General features: G+C 38.6%; 3 protein-coding genes across 3 annotated transcripts in view; all 3 read left to right on the forward strand.

The window, feature by feature from the left end:
- The first annotated feature begins 5890 nt into the window (after nt 1-5890).
- Nucleotides 5891-10739, forward strand: LOC121515736 (E3 ubiquitin-protein ligase TRIM21-like). The gene is made up of 2 exons (XM_041796685.1): nt 5891-5939; nt 8379-10739. The coding sequence occupies exons 1-2, from the start codon at nt 5907-5909 to the stop codon at nt 9561-9563; spliced, it is 1218 nt and encodes a 405-aa protein (XP_041652619.1). The 5' UTR covers nt 5891-5906; the 3' UTR covers nt 9564-10739.
- A 1370-nt stretch (nt 10740-12109) lies between these two features.
- Nucleotides 12110-18362, forward strand: LOC121515734 (E3 ubiquitin-protein ligase TRIM21-like). The gene is made up of 2 exons (XM_041796682.1): nt 12110-12192; nt 16849-18362. The coding sequence occupies exons 1-2, from the start codon at nt 12151-12153 to the stop codon at nt 18181-18183; spliced, it is 1377 nt and encodes a 458-aa protein (XP_041652616.1). The 5' UTR covers nt 12110-12150; the 3' UTR covers nt 18184-18362.
- A 1264-nt stretch (nt 18363-19626) lies between these two features.
- The window catches only part of itga11b (integrin, alpha 11b), a 73436-nt gene continuing 72928 nt past the window's right edge, over nt 19627-20134 (forward strand). Inside the window, exon 1 of the mRNA XM_041796678.1 lies at nt 19627-19713. The gene's annotated coding sequence lies outside the window, so the exon portion shown is untranslated. The remainder of the gene's footprint in view (nt 19714-20134) is intronic.

Below are 20134 nucleotides of genomic sequence, written 5' to 3' on the forward strand. Positions count from 1 at the left end.
CAAATATAAAAAATAAAAAGTGAAGGCTAGTGGTCCAATATGAAATCATAACATAAAGGAAAGCCTTAGTTTATGTTCAGATAAATGATCAAAAATGTCATTTTCAATGGGTTTTCAATGGGACATTTTTGGTCCTCAGGAGCAAATGTGTCGGTTTTTGTGTGGCTTAGCCATTTAAGGCTAATTTAGACTGAGACAACAATTCTAACCACATTGTTTTTTTTAGATTTATTTTTGGCCTTTTTGCCTTTATTTGATAGGACAGTGGATAGAGTCGGACACAGGGGAGAGACATGCAGGAAGTAGTGCCACGGGCCGGATTTGAACCCGGGTCGCCTGCGTATGTGGCATGCGCCTTAACCACTCGACTACCGGCGCGCCCTAACCACATTTTTGAAATGAATATCCTTTGACATATTTGAGCTATATTCATTCAACACAGCCAAAATGACTCAGACATCGAAAAAAACTGAATGGCACAAAATGTCCCTAGGATCTCTAAAGGGTTAACATCTGTATCAGTGCATGCATCCGCAAGGAGCATGTGACGTTATACTGTCAGACTGATTCCACATCGTTCATGCCACCCTACTGACATGGGGTTTGTGGAGTTGGAGGCTAACTTTTCCCAGAGTACCGCACTGATGCAGCAGGTTTCTGTAATGATGACAGTCTTTTATGTCACCAACACTGGTTCTATGTCCGACATACCAACAGTGTGATCTTCTCTCCTCAGGGTGTAAACATGCCTCATCACAGCCTTCCTCTAAGAGAAGACTTTCTCCTGTGCTCCATCTGTCAGGATGTGTTCACCGATCCTGTCACAACACCATGTGGACACACCTTCTGTAAATCCTGCATCACTGACCACTGGGGTCCCAGAGTCCCATGTCAGTGTCCAACCTGCAGAAAGGTTTTTACTTCAGCCCCGTACATGGAGGTCAGCACTGTGGTCTCAGAGATGGCTGCTCAGTTCAAACAGTCAGCTGCACAGAAAGTTGACTGCAACAACCCAGAGAACCAAGCCGCCACACCAGGAGAAGTTCTCCATGACGTCCTCAGAGGAACCATGATGAAGGCTGTGACTTCCTGTCTGGAGTTCCTGGTGTGTGTCTTCATAGTCTGGATGGTTCTAGGACCAAACACTCTTGATTTGGTTTCTCTGGAAGAAGAATATGGAGGAATGAAGCTGGAGAAACTGGAGGCTGAAGGCTTCATCAGAGAGATGCAACGGGAGATCTCTGAGCTGAAGAAGAGAAGTTCTGAGATAGAGCAGCTCTTTGCAACTCAGCTGGAGTTCCTCAGTAAAGAGATACAGAAACAGATGAAGAGGATGTTCACTGAGGCTGAGCTGAAGAGACTTCAACAGTACGCTGTGGATCTGACTCTGGATCCTGACACAGCAAATCCCTTTCTCATCCTGTCTGATGATGGAAAACAAGTTCATGATGATGATGTTCAGCAACGTGTCCTAACAGATCATGGATTTTATCCATCCCCCTCGATCTTATCACAGCAGAGTTTCTCTTCAGGCAGATTTTATTTTGAGGTTCAGGTTAAAGGGAAGAGTTGCTGGGATGTAGGAGTGGCTGAAGAATCGATCAACAGGACAGGAGAAATCATACTGTCTCCTCAGAACGGTTTCTCAACATTAGTGTTGAGGAATGGAGATGAGTACCACGCTGCTGCTGGCCCTGCTGTCCCTCTCTCTCTGCAGTCCCGTCCTGAGAAGGTGGGGGTGTTTGTGGATTATGAGGGGGGTCTGGTCTCCTTTTATGACGTTGATACTGCAGCTCTGATCTACTCCTTTACTGGCTGCTCCTTCACAGAGAAACTCTACGCATTCTTCAGTCCCTGCAATAATGACGATGGTAGAAACTCCGCCCCCCTGGTCATCTCTCCTGTACGCCACACTGGTTAGAAAGAATTATTAAAGTTAGTTTCATCAACATTTATCAAACACATGCTGAGTTATGCTCTGCTCATTTTATAAAATATTTTGGGTGTGTTGGTGTAAATCCATCATGGCTGACAGTAACAGGTTGTAGAGGGTTTTTAACATTTGGCTGGACTTGTGTATCAAATTTTAAACCGATCTGATGGTGTGGGGGACATGGCCTTTCAAAAACAGCTTTATCTCTCCTGAATTCCAGTCCACTGATCATTTATGGTTCCTGTGCTCTTATTTTTGGTGTGAGTGTTCTCCTTTTGTATCTCAGACTCTTTTTAAAAAGCTGTAAAATCAAGGAGTGACTGTACACTGAATAAAATGACTGCAGACGTTTTCCTCCATGTTTGTTTGTCTTAACCCATATCAGATGGGTTTTACTAACTTTAATTTCCTCAAGGTTTGGTATATGAAAACAGCCCCACTATTCTTATTTATTTCAGTATGTGGCCTTCAGTGGAAAAAGTTTGGACACCCCCAGCCTACATGATGGCTACAAATCCCCAGAGGTAATCCCAAACAGGACTTATGTCTGATAAAACATCCAATAAAGCCACTTCACCTGGACGTTTGTTCTGATGAACAACAACAGAAGGATAATAAGAGGAAAAAGGTTCCAGATCAAATATTTCAGCACCGCGGACAGCGCCGTGTGCTGACAGGCAGACAGTGACAGCTGACTGACAGGTGCTGAACAGGTGAACAGGCCAGGTGTGCTGTCCAGTCAGCACCACAGCTGAACCACATAGAGTCATAGAAAGACCCCAAACTTGTCTTTAAAAACAAAACAGACACGGCAGTCTGTAGGAAATATTCACGTAAATTCAGCATAGGTCTAAAACAGCACAGGTAGAGGCACAGATACAGGCTAACCTGTTTAAACATGTAATTATAAAACTGACGTTCTGAACAGCATTTTCAAAAAGAACACAGAAAGACAATAAATAAAGGTTAACATAAAGGGTCATTTTGGTTCACTCACGAGTCGTTGTCCCTGCTCAGTCTGCTGTGTTTACTGTGGTCCATATAACCGCTGGAAATATCTGCATTATGAAGGAGACTGGAATTCTCTCTTTGACCACTTTTACTGTCCGGCAGAGACAACAAAAGACAAAAACTCCCATAAACTTCCCAGCCCGCTCCAGATCCTCTCCCACAGGGATTCATTCAAAAGGGGGGCATGGAATAAAATATACATTTTACATTCATTTTAGCTCATACCAATATTTAAATATGTTTAACATGACTAAAATTCAATCCTTTTAACACAATTTTAGGTTTGAGGATGAAAAAGAGCCGAACTATTTTTTCTTTAAACACACTTTAACCCATTAACGCCTGGAAACACAAATTATAGCCAGAAAATTCTCATTTTTTGGAACTGAAATGTTTGTTTCACTTTCTATTGAAATCTAAAAAAATCTAATTTTCCATCAAATTCAACATATATATTTTTTGTCTCTTATTTGGTACATTAAATGTTTTTGGTACCTGATAATCCACTTGAGGGCATTTTCATCATTTATCAGATTGTATTCAGAAAGTTTTTCTTTTTTTTTTAGTAATTTATGATCATATTGATTAGAGAGAGGTATCATATCAAATATGACACAACAGGCTTTTGGGGGTTAAAGTTTAAAGAATGAGGATGAATAAAGAAAAAGATCTGAACTTTCACAGGTCTGTTAGTTCACCCTAAAACTCCACTCATTTATCCGTATAAATGGACAGATTTACAGCTGATATCTGCTGATATGCACGGCCAAAATATTTGATGTCAAGTAAATATCGGCTAAAATGTTGATATCTGCCAATACTGATATTGGTCCTTTTTTCGCTAATATCTGCATCTCTAACAACCTCCACAGCTCATCCTCTCCCACAGAGATTCATTCAAAAGAGCGACATGGAATAAAATAAACATTTTATAAAATGAACAGTGCATACCTGACAGAGATAATAAGACACAAAACTCCCATGAACCCCACAGCTCCAGATCCTACACAGAATAAAAACACAGTATTAGCTTAAAATAACGTAAACATAAGTTAGCTGTATGTGAGCTAACTTAACCTGCTGTTAACAAACATCCAGACTTCTATAACAGTGATTATACAAGAAATATAAAGCACATAAACACATCAACAGGTAGAAAAGTATGTCAGGACATTGTTAGGGTTAAAAATATGTACAAGATGTGACGTTTAACATCAGGATGGAAACAGATATAACCTTGGACAAAACAACGGACACCCACCTCTCCCACAGGGATTCATCAGAAGGAGGGATGGGAGGGGCGACAAGGATATCTACTAATGACCAACGAAGAAGAAAACAAAGGAAGGACGGGCGGCAAACAACAAACTCAGTCACAGCAGGGGCCGGATTCTGGATTTGAGTCCAACCTGAGGGTCAAACAGGGTCAACATCTAACCACTGAGAGTGAACCTAAATGATTCTACATGGTAAGTCAGAAACTCAAAATCTGAGATAAAAAGTCAAGCTGATAAGTTTTAAAGGTTAAAAACTTGACATTTAAAATCAAAATAATGATTTTAAAAGGCAAAATATGAGTTAGAATATTAAAAACCATGATTTTTAACAATCAAAAATGAGATTAAAGTCATAATCATGACTTTCAAAGGTCAAAATATGAAATGAAATTCAAATTCATGACTTTTAAAGGTAGAAAACAAAATAAAAGTCAAAATCAGGAGTTGAAATGGTCAGCGAAACAGAAAAAAATTCAAAATCATGACATTTAACAATCAAAATATGAGATAAACATTGAAATCATGAGTTTAAAATTTCAAAATATGAAATAAAATTAATAGTCATGAGTTTTAAAGGTAAAAAAACAGATAAAATTCAAAGTTAAGAGTTGAAAAAGGTCAAAACATGAGATAAAATCTGGAATCATGAGTTCAAAGGGTCAAAATAGGATTTAAAATTTAAAATGATTAATCTGAAAGGTAAAAATATGAGATAAAAGTCAAAATCATGAGTTTTAAAGGTTAAAATATGAAATAAAATTCAAATTCATGACTTTAAAAGGTTAAAACCTGAATAAAAGTCAAAGTTAAGAGTTGGAAAAGGTCAAAACATGAGATAAAAGTCAAAATCATGACTTTGAAAGGTCAAAATAGGATGTGAAATTTTAAATTATTAATCTGAAAGGTAAAAATATGAGATAAAAGTCAATGTTATGAGATGTAAAGGCTAAAATATGAAATAAAAAGTCAAAACCGTAACTTTTAGTCATAACTGTGAGATGCAAAATTGAAAATATAAAGAAAACATAAATTTCTCCCACATTTGTGACTTTTTATCAAACTATTTTTCCTGTTTACTTTTTCTGATTTCTATAACTCAGCAAGGATATTATAAATAATCAAGGTTTAGTTTACATTTTTATACTGGAGTAAATCTGCAGACCTCATACTGGTGGGCCAGTTCTCATACAAATACCATATGATCTGGTGGGCCAGGTATAACTGTACCACGGGCCGGATTTGGCCCCCGGGCCTTGAGTTTGACACCCTTGGATCAAGGAGTTTCACCTAGGCTGATACAGAACGGTTAAATGCCAGGTAATTCTGTCTAATTATAACAAACAATACTGAACTACAGAGGTGCATTTTGTCCCTGTTATATAGAGGAGGAGGAGTGGTCTAGTTTAAGGCCCACAGATAAAGCTGAACCTTTGATCGAGCTCAGGCAGAGCTAACACTCTTCATGAATGAATTTCAGATTAACACAGAGGAGTTATCCAGCAGCATCTGTGAGTACACCTCCCTCCATATTCTAGCAGTCTACCGTCATCAGAAGAGCTGAGGATGTGTGATGAGGTCTGTTTGCATTTACTGCCCCCTAGTGGACGCCTTTAGTTAGTACTTGTGTTTTTTTTAAGTTTCATTTTGCTCTGGTTTAGTTTCACTTTTCTCAAAGACACGTTATCATGTTGCTGCTTCACCCTGTCGTTGATTTCTCCGTAAGTCAGACTTTATTGTTGTTGAAAAGAGAATTGTCATGAAAAAAGTGTTTTTGTTTTGTTTGTGTGGAAAATGTAACAAACATGAAGATGCCTGTCTGCTGAGCTTTAAAACAGAGTTTGTATCGTGGCCTGTATCAGCATAAGTGTTTACAGTTTATCAGCTAAAGTTAGAGAAAATACATGCTAGCACATCATTGATTCTAAGTTCACACAGGAACTCACATGTAAAGAAGAGACGAGGGATTCATAGATTTAAAACAGTTTAATTTCATGGTAAAGCTGAAGTTATTGAACAGTTTATGCTTTTAAAGATGTACAGAGTAATTTAAGTGTAATCTCTGCAGTTTACTGAATCAGGCTTCGTCTTGTATTTTTCTGTTGGCCAGAGAAGAATAACCGGTAAAGCCTCCTTCAACACAGACATGTTTTATTAGAGTTTCTGTTCTCTATCTGTCTAGGCTGGCTAAAGAAACGAGGATAATACATTAAAAAATAAACAGCCTCATGATAGGATAGTGATGAAAATGTGTGTTGATTTGGGATAACTAGAAATAATACCAACAAAAGTGTGAACATATCTAACTGTTAATGTTTAAACTCTGCAAGTCTACGTGTTTTTGTTTGTCATGTTTACTTCCTGTTCTCTGAGAGGAAAGTTAACCAGAGTCAGATTCCTTCTTTCATCCCCAGGACTCCATCATCTCATACACATATTTACACCAATTAACCTATTACGTTCTAATTACTGGTTTAATCTGTGTCCTGTAGTAATGAATATTTTCACTGTAACTCAGATACTGTAAGACGGCTCCCTCCCCTCATATACACATGTTAAACTAATGACTGTCAAACGGTCTAATCCAGGGGTGTCAAACCGAATCACAGCAGCAATTCACACTCTGAATTTTAGTCTAACCTGAGAGCAACAGGGTCAACATTCAGCCATGAACTGTCTGATTTTCACCAGTAATGAAATACGGGAAAAAAAATCATCAATGATACATGATTTTGAGATTAAAAAAGGTCAAAAGGCAAATATCTGACTAATTCGAAATCACAAGTTTTTTTTAGGTTGAAATAAGAGATAAAATTAAAAATCATGAGTTTAAAAGGTAAAAATAAGAGATAAAATTAAAAATCATGAGTTTAAAAGGCAAAAATAAGAGATAAAATTAAAAATCATGAGTTTAAAAGGCAAAAATAAGAGATACAATCTGAATCCATGAGTTTAAAAGGTAAAAATAAGAGATACAATCTGAAATTATGACTTAAAAAGGCAATAAATAAGAGATTAAAGCCAAAATAATATATTTAAAAGGTCAAAATGTGAGATAACATACTAAATTGTGAGTTTCAAAGGCCAAAATATGACTTAAAATTCAAAAATGTTATTCTAAAAGGTTAAAATATGAAATGAAAAGTCAAAATCATAAGATTAAGTCATAATTGTAAGATGCAAAATTGAAAATATGAAAAGAAAACACAAATTACTTTTATTTTCCCACATTTGTAACTTTTTATTTAATTATTTTCTTCTTTATTTTTTCAGATGTTGATGATTTAACTAGAAAATATAACCAACAAGGTTAAATTTATGTTTTTATACTGGAGGAAATCTACAGGCCTCATACTGGGGGGACCTTTATAATAATTATATGACATGATCTTGCAGGCCAGGTATAACTCTACCACAGGCCACATTTGGCCCCCAGGCCTTGAGTTTGACACCCCTGGTCTAATCTCATGTAAGGCTGCCCACACCCTGACATATGTTTTACTTCTGATTATGTCGAGTCAGCATTCTTGCACTCTTACACATCTCCCAACCACACTATTAACACACACAGACCTGTATATACACAATAACAGAAACAAAGTTGTCACACGTTTGCCTGGTCCGTATTAGAATCATATTTCTTGTTTTGTAAACGGTGCTATGCAGCTGTGACCTTTAGCACAGTTTTCTTCTTAAACAGACCAAATTATATTTTTGCTTTAAATTGTACACGGGCTCATTTGTGTTCATCTGCAAAGATTTGTAATGTTTTGTCTTTAATTTTATTTTCAACTTTTGGTTATTGTACAGTTTGTAATTATAGAAGTAGGATTTTTGATTTGGTACATTTTTCACTTCTTCTAAGCCTAGTTTATGTTGTACAGATGTATATATCTTTGTTTCACGCTTATTTAAGTTCTGTGGTTTTTGTACAAGAGAGCAAAAGTTACCGGAGTCAGATTCCTTGTAGGTGCACACATACTTGGCCAATAAAGCTGATTCTGATTCTTCTGTTAGAAGTTTGTGCAAATTATGCTGGGGTGTGCTCAAACGTAGGAGACGTCTCGTGTTTGTAAGCTGCTACCTTGCTTTTCCCTCATGTAAAGATCTGTCTGTCTGAGTCATACCAACATACCAACAGTGTGATCTTCTCTCCTCAGGGTGTAAACATGCCTCATCACAGCCTTCCTCTAAGAGAAGACTTTCTCCTGTGCTCCATCTGTCAGGATGTGTTCACAGATCCTGTCACAACACCATGTGGACACACCTTCTGTAAATCCTGCATCACTGACCACTGGGGTCCCAGAGTCCCATGTCAGTGTCCAACCTGCAGAAAGGTTTTTACTTTAGCCCCGTACATGGAGGTCAGCACTGTGGTCTCAGAGATGGCTGCTCAGTTCAAACAGTCAGCTGCACAGAAAGTTGACTGCAACAACCCAGAGAACCAAGCCGCCAAACCAGGAGAGGTTCTCCATGACATCCTCAGAGGAACCATGATGAAGGCTGTGACGTCCTGTCTGGCCTGTCTGCTGTGTGTCTTCATAGTCTGGATGGTTCTAGGACCAAACACTCTTGGGTTGGTTTCTCTGGAAGAAGAATATGAAGGAATGAAGCTGGAGAAACTGGAGGCTGAAGGCTTCATCAGAGAGATGCAACAGGCGATCTCTGAGCTGAAGAAGAGAAGTTCTGAGATAGAGCAGCTCTCTGTCACTCAGCAGGAGTTCATCAGTAAAGAGATACAGAAACAGATGAAGAGGAGTCTCGCTGAAGCTGCGCTGAAGAGACTTCAACAGTACGCTGTGGGTCTGACTCTGGATCCTGATACAGCACATCCCTATCTCATCCTGTCTGATGATGGAAAACAAGTTCATCATGGTGGTGTAAAGCAACGAGTCCAAAAAATTCATGGATTCGACAAAACTGTCTGTGTGTTATCACAGCAGAGTTTCTCTTCAGGCAGATTTTATTTTGAGGTTCAGGTTAAAGGGAAGACTTGCTGGACTTTAGGAGTGGCTGAAGAATCGATCAACAGGAAGGGAGTGATCACAGTGTCTCCTCAGAACGGTTTCTGGACGATTTGGTTGAGGAACGGAAACGAGTATAAAGCTCGTAGTGACCCTCCAGTCCGTCTCTCTCTGCAGTCTGGTCCTGAGAAGGTGGGGGTGTTTGTGGATTATGAGGAGGGTCTGGTCTCCTTTTATGACGTTGATACTGCAGCTCTGATCTACTCCTTCACCCGCTACTCCTTCACAGAGAAACTCTACCCATACTTCGGTCCCTGCCGTAATTATCGTGGTAGAAACTCTGCCCCCCTGGTCATCTCTCCTGTACGTCACACAGGTTAGAAAGAATCATTCAAATGAGTTTCATCAACATTTATCAAACACATGCTGAGTTATGTTCATTTTTTGGCCTTTTCTAAATATTTTGGTGTAAATCCATCATGGCTGACAGTAACAGGTTGTAGAGGGTTTTTAACATTTGGCTGGACTTGTGTATCAAATTTTAAACCGATCTGATGGTGTGGGGGACACGGCCTTTCAAAAACAGCTTTATCTCTCCTGAATTCCAGTCCACTGATCATTTATGGTTCCTGTGCTCTTATTTTTGGTGTGAGTGTTCTCCTTTTGTATCTCAGACTCATTTTCAAAAGCTGTAAAATAAAGGAGTGACTGTACACCAAATAAAATGACTGCAGACGTTTTCCTCCATGTTTGTTTCTCTGGGATAAATTTGTTCAGTTTTATTTCTCCAGAACGTAGCAGAGATTATTGATGTTCAGTCTAGATGTTTGTTCTGTGGGTACAATCGTCTCACAGCACTTTATTTTCTATGACAGGAGCGTCCACACTTTTTTAACTCAGGGCCACAGACAGAAAATATCAGGACGCTCTGATGTCTCTCATTTAAGAGCATTAAAGTTAGAAAAACAATCCAGGATAGGTCAGGATAGATGGTGAGTGAATGTTTTTAAGAAGATTCCTATTAGGTCTAAAAAGGCAACCAGCCAATCATTGTTAAGGATTTTTCATTTGCCCCGCCCTCTTTGATTACAGCTTCCTGTCATTTGTGCAGAAATCATCAAATATTTCGGTTTTCTATTTGTCAGTGTTGAACCAAAAATCAAATAACTTTCATGTGTCATTTTCTGATGTCTGTTTCCTAACCTTATGCTGAATCAGTGGTTCCCAACCTGAGGTCTGGGCACCCACAGGGGGGCGCCAAAGATTTCAGGAGACCAAGTTGTAGAAACATAAAAAGAGAAATATTTCTATGAAAATCTTTGTTGACTTGTATTTCTTACATTTTTGCTTGAAACTCGTGGCCATAGGTGGCTAATTTAGCCCGTCTATCTGATTTTTTTTAAAATGAAAAGCAATTTTTAAGGCATTTTTATGCTCCAGATATTTTAATTCTATATACAAGTTTGTGCTGATTATATCTCATCTATTTTATTTTTACCTGCTTGCAAAACATTTTAATTTAATTGAAATTTCTCCCTGAATAAATTTCTAAATGACCTGCATACGCCCTTTTATTTGCCTGAGATGTGGATCTTGAAAGTTTGCAAGTCCAATATTTTATTCTTTCTTTAAAAGTATCTGTGTCATTATTATTATTGATAAAATTACATCAAAAGTATTGGTATCGTATTGAATGAAAACACATTGATATCGCCCCTCTCTACAACACAGAGGAGTTATCCACCAACATCTGTGAGTACACTGCATTGTATATTCTAGACCAGGGGTGTCAAACTCAGTCCCACCAGGGGCTGGATTCAGGATTCAGGATTCTGGTCTAACCTGAGGGCCTATCAGGGTCAACATTTAACCATAACTGTCAACCACATTTTTACCAGAAATAAAATAAGGAAAAGAAACAGCACTGATGATAAATCATTTAGAAACTCAAAAAGAGAATGATATTAAAAATAGAAAAATAATGTTGTTAAAGAGCAAGTTTATGAGGACAAAGTTGAAATAAGTTTGAAAGGTGAAAATATGAGATCAAATTTGAAATCATGAGTTGAAGAGTCAATCATGTCACAGAATTTTAAAATGTGAGTCTGATAGGTCAAAATATGGGATTTAAAAAGCCAAAAATGAGGAATTAGAAATGTCAAAATATGAGCTAGAATCCAAAATGACGACTTAAAAACTTACAAATATGACTTAAATTCAAAGCTGGGACTGTAAAAGGTCAAAATATAATATAAAAAGTAAAAATTATTCATTTGAAATGTTGAAATATGAGAAAAAAAATTGAAATTGTGTTTCTAAAGTCAAATGTGATTAAAGAGCCAAAGTAAGGAGTTGAAAAGATCAAAATATGACTTAAAATTTAAAATTGGGAATCTAAAGATAAAAATGTGACATATAAAGTCCAAATTACAAGTTGAAAAGGTCAGAATATGAAATGAAGAGTCAAAATCATAAGTTTGAGTCGTAATCTTTAGATGCAAATTTAAAAATATGAAATAAAACACAAATTAATTTCTGTCCCCACATTCTTTACTTTTTATCAAATTTTTCTTACTCTTTATTTTTTCAGATTTTTATGGTTTAATGAGGATATTTTAAATTATCAAGTTAAAGTTTACATTTTTATACTGGAGGAAATCTGCAGACCTCAGACTGGTGGGCCAGTTAGAGTACAAATATGATAGGATCTGGTGGGCCGGATATAATCATTCTACAGGCCAGATTTGGGCCCCGGGCCTTGACTTTGACACCTGTGTTAGCAGTTTATCGTCATCAGAAGAGCTGAGGATGTGTGATGAGGTCTGTTTGCATCTACTGCCCCCTAGTGGGCAGCTTTAGTTAGTACTTGTGTTTCCTTAAGTTTCATTTTCCTCTGGTTTAGTTTCACTTTTCATGAAGAGCAATAATCATACACCTGCAGAGCAGCCTCACAGGTATCTGCTGTTTTATGCAGACCACCCTGTCGTTGATCCTGGGAGTTGATTTCTCCGTAAGTCAGACTTTATTGTTGTAAAAAGAGAATTGTCATGGAAAAAAAGTGTTTTTGTTTGTGTGGAAAATGTAACAAACATGAAGATGCCTGTCTGCTAAGCTGGCTAAAAGAGTTTGTATCAGGATAAGTGTTGACAGTTTATTAGCTAACGCTCAGGTGGATAAAATACATGCTAGCACATCAATGATTGTAAGTTTACTCAGGAATTCACATGTAAAGAAAAGACGAGGGAATCATAGAGATTTAAAACCGTTTAATGTCATGTTAAAGCTTAAGTTCATGCTTTGAACGGTGTACAGTGTAATTTAATACGGTATTTTAGTTTTCTGTATAAATTATTGAATCAAGCTTTTTTTCTGTTGACCAGAGAAGAATAGCCATAAAGCCTCCTAAAACACAGACATGGTTTATTAGAGTTTTTGTTAGCAATCTGTCTAGGCTTGATAAAAAACGAGGATAATACATTAAATAAAAATTAAACAGCCTCATGATAGGATAGTGATGAAAATGTGGGATAACTAGAAATAATACCAACAAAAGTGTGAACATATCTAACTCTTAATCAGGTCTATGTGTTTTTGTATGTCATGTTTACTTCCTGTTCTTTGAGAGGGAAGCTACCAGAGTCAGATTCTGTGTTGTGTAGCTTCTTTTTATCATCTCATATGCATAGCTGCACTTATTAGGGGAGACTGGGGGCAACTGTAACACACTCAGCTCCTCCAATTAGAAACAAGCTAGAGCAGTGATACTCAACCTGTGGCTCATTTGTGATGATTTATGGCTCTTTTACGTCTTAAGAAATTGATCACATTATTGAGTTTGTTTCCCAAGCTTTAACTGTCAAACTTATTTGTGCCATTTTTGCCGCTCCTTTTTGACATTTTTTCCCATTTTTGCTACTTCTGTCCCACTTTTTGCCACTTTTTGCCCATTTAAGCTTCCTTTTGCTAGGCCTGGGTTCAAAAGATCAATTCTCCAATTCAGATCGATTCTTTTTAAAAAAATCCAATATCGATCCATGAAATCCAAAGATCGATCTTCTAATATGTGCCTTTTTTCCTCTCCTGTCGCTACCAGTCTCAGACTTACGTCACTCACGCAGCCTGAAAGTTGATCAGCACTCGCGTCTAAAAACGTTTAGACCCTAATTCAGGGTTTAAACCTCACGCCCAATCATCTAATCTTGGATATCTGGGTGCGTTATTAATACGAGCTGCAAACATAAACTTCCGCCGGTGCAGCGTGAGCAGCGTAGCTCTACAGGTGGAGAGCGCTTAAGCCGCTGCTGCTACAGACCGGGCAGACTCACACACACAATAGTGATCGTCTGAGATGCTACGTTTAAGAGGAGCAAACCCCGACTGATTTGTGAAACCCCCGTTTATGCCGCTCGATACAATGTGCTTAATTTTACGACCCCCTATTCCTCGTTTCACGCGCAAATTACACACGGCCCTGCTGTTACAGCACAGAAATGACGGAGCGCTCAGTCACTTAGAGAGATATGAGTAACAAACTCGCATCTCATGTAGATTTTCTATCAAGTTAGCATAATTTAACATTCACAACAAAATACAGTGTACATAATATGATAGATAACATGATTCATGTTTCTTTTTATCAGCACTGAGGGTCTTTTAATTAAAGAGCATAGGTGTGTGTCTACAGAACACACCTCACAGACAGATAAACATTACAGCACCACACTGAATGCACTATATCTGAAAATGTGACAATTACTACTAGTATTAGTTTTTAGTAAAATAATGAGTTTAAAATAATTGATCAAATTTACTGATTTTTATTCTTTAACAACAAGAGTTTCGACTTGGACTTGCAATAAGTGACTTATCTCTGTAAAAACAAACATGATGGAGCCTGGCAGCTCTGCTCCACTGAAGGACCCTCCAAACCTGACTGTATTTTGGATTTAAACACTAGAAAGACAGAGGCAGACTGAACAAAAAAGACCATATCCAGAATGGGCCACATGGAGGTAAAATAGTGATTTAAGTACTACTAGTTTAGGGTCAATATTTGATGCAAACCCTGAAATTTTTAATAATGTGCCTGGTTGGAACATTCTTTGTGCTATTTCCAACTAAAGTTCTCTGAGAATCTCTTAAATGTAGAAGCAACATAGGATTTTATACTAAAATATCTCTACGTAAATCGATATTGAATCGAATCGAATCGAATCAAATCGGACCGAGAATCAAATCGAATCGGGGCCTTCAGAATCGGAATCGAATCGATTCAGGAAACCAGTGGCAATACCCAGCCCTACCTTTTGCTATTAAATAGCACTTGTTTCCTTTTTTTTTTGCCCTGTTTTGCCACTCTTGACTGCCTTTTGCCCATTTTAGTCTCCTTTCTCTCGTTTTCATGCCACCTTTACAACAGTTTTGGACCATTTTTGCTACTTTTCACTATTTGTTTCACCACTTTTCGCCCTTTAAAGCTGCATTTTGCCATTAACTACCCCTTTTGCCCTATTTTCCATCCATCCATCCATCTATCTATCTATCTATCTATCTATCTATCTATCTATCTATCTATCTATCTTAGGGGTGTCAACGACTAATGTTCTTCATAGTCGAATCTGATTCGTCAGATTTTGCCTTTAGTCGACTAATAGTCAAACAGCGTTTCCACTAGACTTTTTTATCCTCAGTCAAAATGACCAGCAGTCCTCAAGAATTCTGGCCATTTAGAACAACTACCAGACATTTGCTGTAATATTATTTTGTTGCATTAACAGCAGCAAAACGCATAAATCTATCTTGTTTTTTTTTTTGTGTAAGTGTTAGCAGTTAGCTTCACATCAGCACCATTAGCCTGTTAGCTCATTGGGCACTTTTATAACTTAGCAGCTTACAACAGCCAAATACCATCCTCCACCGACAACAATGAAACATCCAAACACATAACAAAAGTGCTCTCTTAACTGGACACTGCGTTAGAACTCTTCATTTCAAATGAAAAATGAGTCTTACTGTCAGCTGCTAATATCAGTCCTCATGATGATACAACTATTCTGCCCCAGCTGTCTTAGCGTAGCAGATAGATAACAGTTTCCCAAGAAAACTCTGATTCAGGATTTTCCGCTTGAAGTTTTGCTCAAGAAGTACTGTAAAACTGAACACACAAAGAAATGTACGTTACTCTCTCATAAGAGATGCCTATTCAATACATTGAGCATGTTATACATCTTCCTTATGTACCAAAAAACGATATAAAAACATTGCACTAGCTTGTATAAGCTAACGTATATGGGAAATTACATTGATATGCTAGCGGTTAGCATACATCAATAAACTTTTATCACAGAAACATAACACAAACACTCTTTGTAAACAATACAAAAAAGTCTACATGAGAAAGTACTTACAGGCAAATGTTTTCCAACAGGATGATAGAAGAAAGTTACATTCGTGCTCATGACTGACTTCAGCATAACTATGGCAAGCTCAAGGTTCCAAACAACTCAAAGACATTGTTTTAACCACTTTTAGACACTAGATGTCCTACTTCAGTCAATAACATAAACAAAACAATACAACAACTGTAACCTCTCTGAAGAGAGACAGAGCCTTCGTTATCAGCTCCAAGCGGTCCATGCCATTGTGAACAATGTGATTCTGTGTTGACTACAATCCAACTTCATCTGAGGATTGGTCATAGGTAGTTAAGTCCACTACAACTCTGCCCGGCGTAGCCCTCTCTTTGCTGCTGCATCGGCTTTTACGATGCTCAGCTATACAATTCCCTTTGTTTCAGCCTCTCCATTACTCGACATAAAATCCCTCCATACCACTGATGATATTAAGCCTTTGGTTAACCAGGAAAACCTCATTGAGGTTAAAATTCTGTTTTAGGACAAAGCTCTGGTCAAACTTTCCCACTTTCCCTGCAGAGTCCCCAGCAGTACTGAGCACGCTCAGAGTGATAGATTTACTTTGATGTCATCGTGCATACATAATTAGCCATGTGCTTGCCGTCTGAGGAGATAACCCCAGCACCGCAGGAAAGTAGATGTAGTAAGATTTGGTAACTTTTAGTTTATATTAACACATTCTGGCAATATATCTTCTAGGTTACACAAGATATAATATGCAAGTATTCAGTATTTACTTATCTGGTCATTTGCATGTTTTCTGCCGAACATTTTGACCGGTTGTATTTTTTTACCTGCTGGACTTCTGCCCTTTTTTACCGGCCAATGACTGGAAAATGCCGGCTAACGGAAACTCAGGCTTAGCAGCCGTGGGCACCCCCATGTCGTCAGAATGGTATGATCTTGGTTACATAACAACATTCAACTATGAGGTTCATAGTCTAATCAGACTCCTCTGAATCGATTTGTTGAATCGCTGACTATTCCAGGTCACCCCTAATCTATCTGTCTGTCTGTCTGTCTGTTCGTCCATCCGTCCGTCCGTCCGTCCATCTATCTATCTATCTATCTATCTATCTATCTATCTATCTATCTATCTATCTATATGAAGGACAGGAAGGGCAGGAGAGTAGGGCCCTATGAAATCAGTGTAATGCACTGATGCAGCAGGTTTCTGTAATGATGAAAGTCTTTTATGTCACCAACACTGGTTCTATGTCCGACATACCAACAGTGTGATCTTCTCTCCTCAGGGTGTAAACATGCCTCATCACAGCCTTCCTCTAAGAGAAGACTTTCTCCTGTGCTCCATCTGTCAGGATGTGTTCACCCATCCTGTCACAACACCATGTGGACACACCTTCTGTAAATCCTGCATCACTGACCACTGGGGTCCCAGAGTCCCATGTCAGTGTCCAACCTGTGAAAAGGTTTTTAATACAGCCCCCCACATGGAGGTCAACACTGTGGTCTCAGAGATGGCTGCTCAGTTCAAACAGTCAGCTGAACAGAAAGATGAGAGAAACAAGTTGACAGAAGTTCTCTGTGACGTTCTCAGAGCAACCATGATGAAAGACGTGACGTCCTGTCTGGAGTTCCTAGTGTGTGTCTTCATAGTCTGGATGGTTCTAGGACCAAACTCTCTTGGTTTGGTTCCTCTAAGAGAAGAATATGATGGAATGAAGCTGGAGAAACTGGAGGCTGAAATTCAGGAGATGATTCAGAGGAAACAACAGAAGATTGAAGAGATCAGGCACTCTGTGGAGATCAGCCAGACTCATTTTCAGGAATTCACTGAATCTGTGGAGAGGAGCCTTAAACACTTTATTGACAGGGTCGATGAGAGGCAGAGGAAGGCAGAAGCAGAAGCTGAAGGCTTCATCAGAGAGCTGGAACAGGAGATCTCTGAGCTGAAGAAGAGAAGTTCTGACATAGAGCAGCTCTCTGTCACTCAGCTGGACGAGTCACTCAGTAAAGAGATACAGAAACAGATGAAGAGGATGTTTGCTGAGGCTGAGATGAAGAGATTTCAGCAGTATGCTGTGGATCTGACTCTGGATCCTGATACAGCACATCCCTATCTCATCCTGTCTGATGATGGAAAACAAGTTCATCATGGTGATGTTCAGCAACGTGTCCTAACAGATCATGGATTCGACACAGCTCTCTGTGTGTTATCACAGCAGAGTTTCTCTTCAGGCAGATTTTATTTTGAGGTTCAGGTTAAAGGGAAGACTTGCTGGGATTTAGGAGTGGCTGAAGAATCAATCTACTTGATGGAACAAATCATACTGACTCCTGAGGATGGTTACTGGACAATAGGGTTGAGGAATGGAGATGAGTACAAAGCTCGTAGTGACCCTCCAGTCCGTCTCTCTCTGCAGTCCTGTCCTGAGAAGGTGGGGGTGTTTGTGGATTATACGGGGCGTCTGGTTTCCTTTTATGACGTTGATACTGCAGCTCTGATCTACTCCTTCACCCGCTGCCCTTTCAGAGAGAGACTCTACCCATTCTTCAGTCCCTGTCCTAATGATGGTGGTAGAAACTCCGCCCCCCTGGTCATCTCTCCTGTACGTCACACTGGTTAGACAGAATCATTCAAATGAGTTTCATCAAGATTCATCAAACACATACTGAGTTATGCCCCGATCATATTTGGCCTTTTCCAAATATTTTGGTGTAAATCCATCATGACTGACTGTAACAGGTTGTAGAGGGTTTTCAACATTTGGCTGGACTTGTGTATCAAATAAAGGAGTGACCATACACCGAATAAAATGACTCTGCAGACGTTTTTCTCCATGTTTGTCTCTCTGGGATGAATTTGTTCAGTTTTATGCAGCAGAGATTATTTAGGAAACGTCTCTGCTCAGAGGTTCATTATTGATGTTCAGTCTGGATGTTTGTTCTGTGGGTACAATCGTCTCACAGCACTTTATTTTCTATGACAGGAGCGTCCACACTTTTTAAACTCAGGGCCACAGACAGAAAATATCAGGACGCTCTGATATCCCTCATTTTAAGAACATGGAAGATAGGAAAACAATCCAGGATAGGGTCCATTTATGTTCCCTAAGGAACAAAAACACAGATGATTTCCTTTGAGGTTCTTTTTTCCTCATAGTACTTCTTTCTGGGTAAAAAGGTGCATATGAGGTCAAAAATGATCAATGGTCCATTTTTGTACCTTTTTTTTTTTAGTTAACCAGAAGGGGTACAACATACAAACAGAGGCACAATGACAGTGTACAACTGTCTACGTAATGTATCTGAAACTGTAAAATTTAGTATATTTTTGTCTTATTTATTAGACAAAAGATTAAAAGCTCAAATGAGACTGAAGAACAAATCCATGAAATAAAAAATGTTATAGTACATGATCATTTATTTCATTATTATTCATCCTTGCAGTTACGTGTAGGACTGTCATTAATTTAGATGGAATATTCTGAGTAAGTCTATGTTTTATATTATATATCATTTATATAATGTATTCGGAACTTGGTCGGAAATTCCAGCTTCCGAAGTTTTTCGAGGATCAAAAATTACTGTTGGGGGATTTATTAGCTACTTGAGGGAGAGAGAGAAAGAGAAATGTACGTATGACTTGAACGCACCAGTGAGGGGAATCCTGCGTGCGTCATTGAACTTATACGGGCATCAAAGCGAGCTGTGCAGAGGCCTGTACTGTAGTGACACAAACGATAAATTAGAAGACACATAAAAGTAAGAGTTGTGGAGAAAATGGCTGTCACGGTGTGCGACGCCCTATTGCTACGTCATTCCGCCCGACTCGGGTTGCTTGGATCCTACCCGAATTCCTGAGTCGGGGTCCCGAGCTCAAGGGCCGTTCTATGCAATTTTCTGATTCGGAGGTCGGATTTCTCCGAGTTCAATCGAACGCAGCACTGTAGCCAGAAAGGCCTAATTTTACAAAAGCACTCATGGTGGTGAGAGCAGAGAGTTCACACATGCGCATTGATTCAGTAGCAGCACGCGCATGCGCTTCTTTTGCTTCACCGGGCTAATAGCTTTTGCGCATATTTAAAAACGGAAATTTCACTTGAAGAACTTGAGTCAGGAATAAACTTGATGGAGGAGGAATTAAAGATTCAGGGGTAATGTCAGTTTGAACTGAAATGTTATGAATATAATGTTTAAAATGTTCTGTGAATCATTTTTTTGTCAAAACTGATTAAACCAGTGACGACTAGTTTGCTAGCACTGTTTGGAAATTAGCTTGAATGATAAAAATAAAGCCACGTCAGCAGGTATGACTTTTATGACAGTTACTAATAAGTCGTATGTTTTTACAGGTTTTCAGGTTTCTGCAGCTGAATAGAATGATAGCTAGCTATGGAGCTAACATATGCCACTGTCATAGTCAGGCTAACAGTAATGCTACCTGAGGGCACATTTCTGTACCTCTCTCTGTCACCGTGTTTTTTTTTTAACTTTGAATTCACAATAAATTATTAGATGCATTACCTTCACAGTAATTTACTGTGAAATCTCCTAAAGCCAGTGATATAAAGTGCC

The sequence above is a fragment of the Cheilinus undulatus genome, linkage group 9 (assembly GCF_018320785.1).
Source record: "Cheilinus undulatus linkage group 9, ASM1832078v1, whole genome shotgun sequence".
NCBI classification, from domain to species: domain Eukaryota; kingdom Metazoa; phylum Chordata; class Actinopteri; order Labriformes; family Labridae; genus Cheilinus; species Cheilinus undulatus.

Bases quoted from the DNA above. Each gene is read 5' to 3' on its own strand.
- LOC121515736 (XM_041796685.1), top strand. From the start codon at position 5,907: ATGTTGCTGCTTCACCCTGTCGTTGATTTCTCC. The intron at 5,940-8,378 runs GTAAGTCAGACT...TTCTCTCCTCAG, and splicing joins ACCCTGTCGTTGATTTCTCC to GGTGTAAACATGCCTCATCA.
- LOC121515734 (XM_041796682.1), top strand. From the start codon at position 12,151: ATGCAGACCACCCTGTCGTTGATCCTGGGAGTTGATTTCTCC. The intron at 12,193-16,848 runs GTAAGTCAGACT...TTCTCTCCTCAG, and splicing joins TCCTGGGAGTTGATTTCTCC to GGTGTAAACATGCCTCATCA.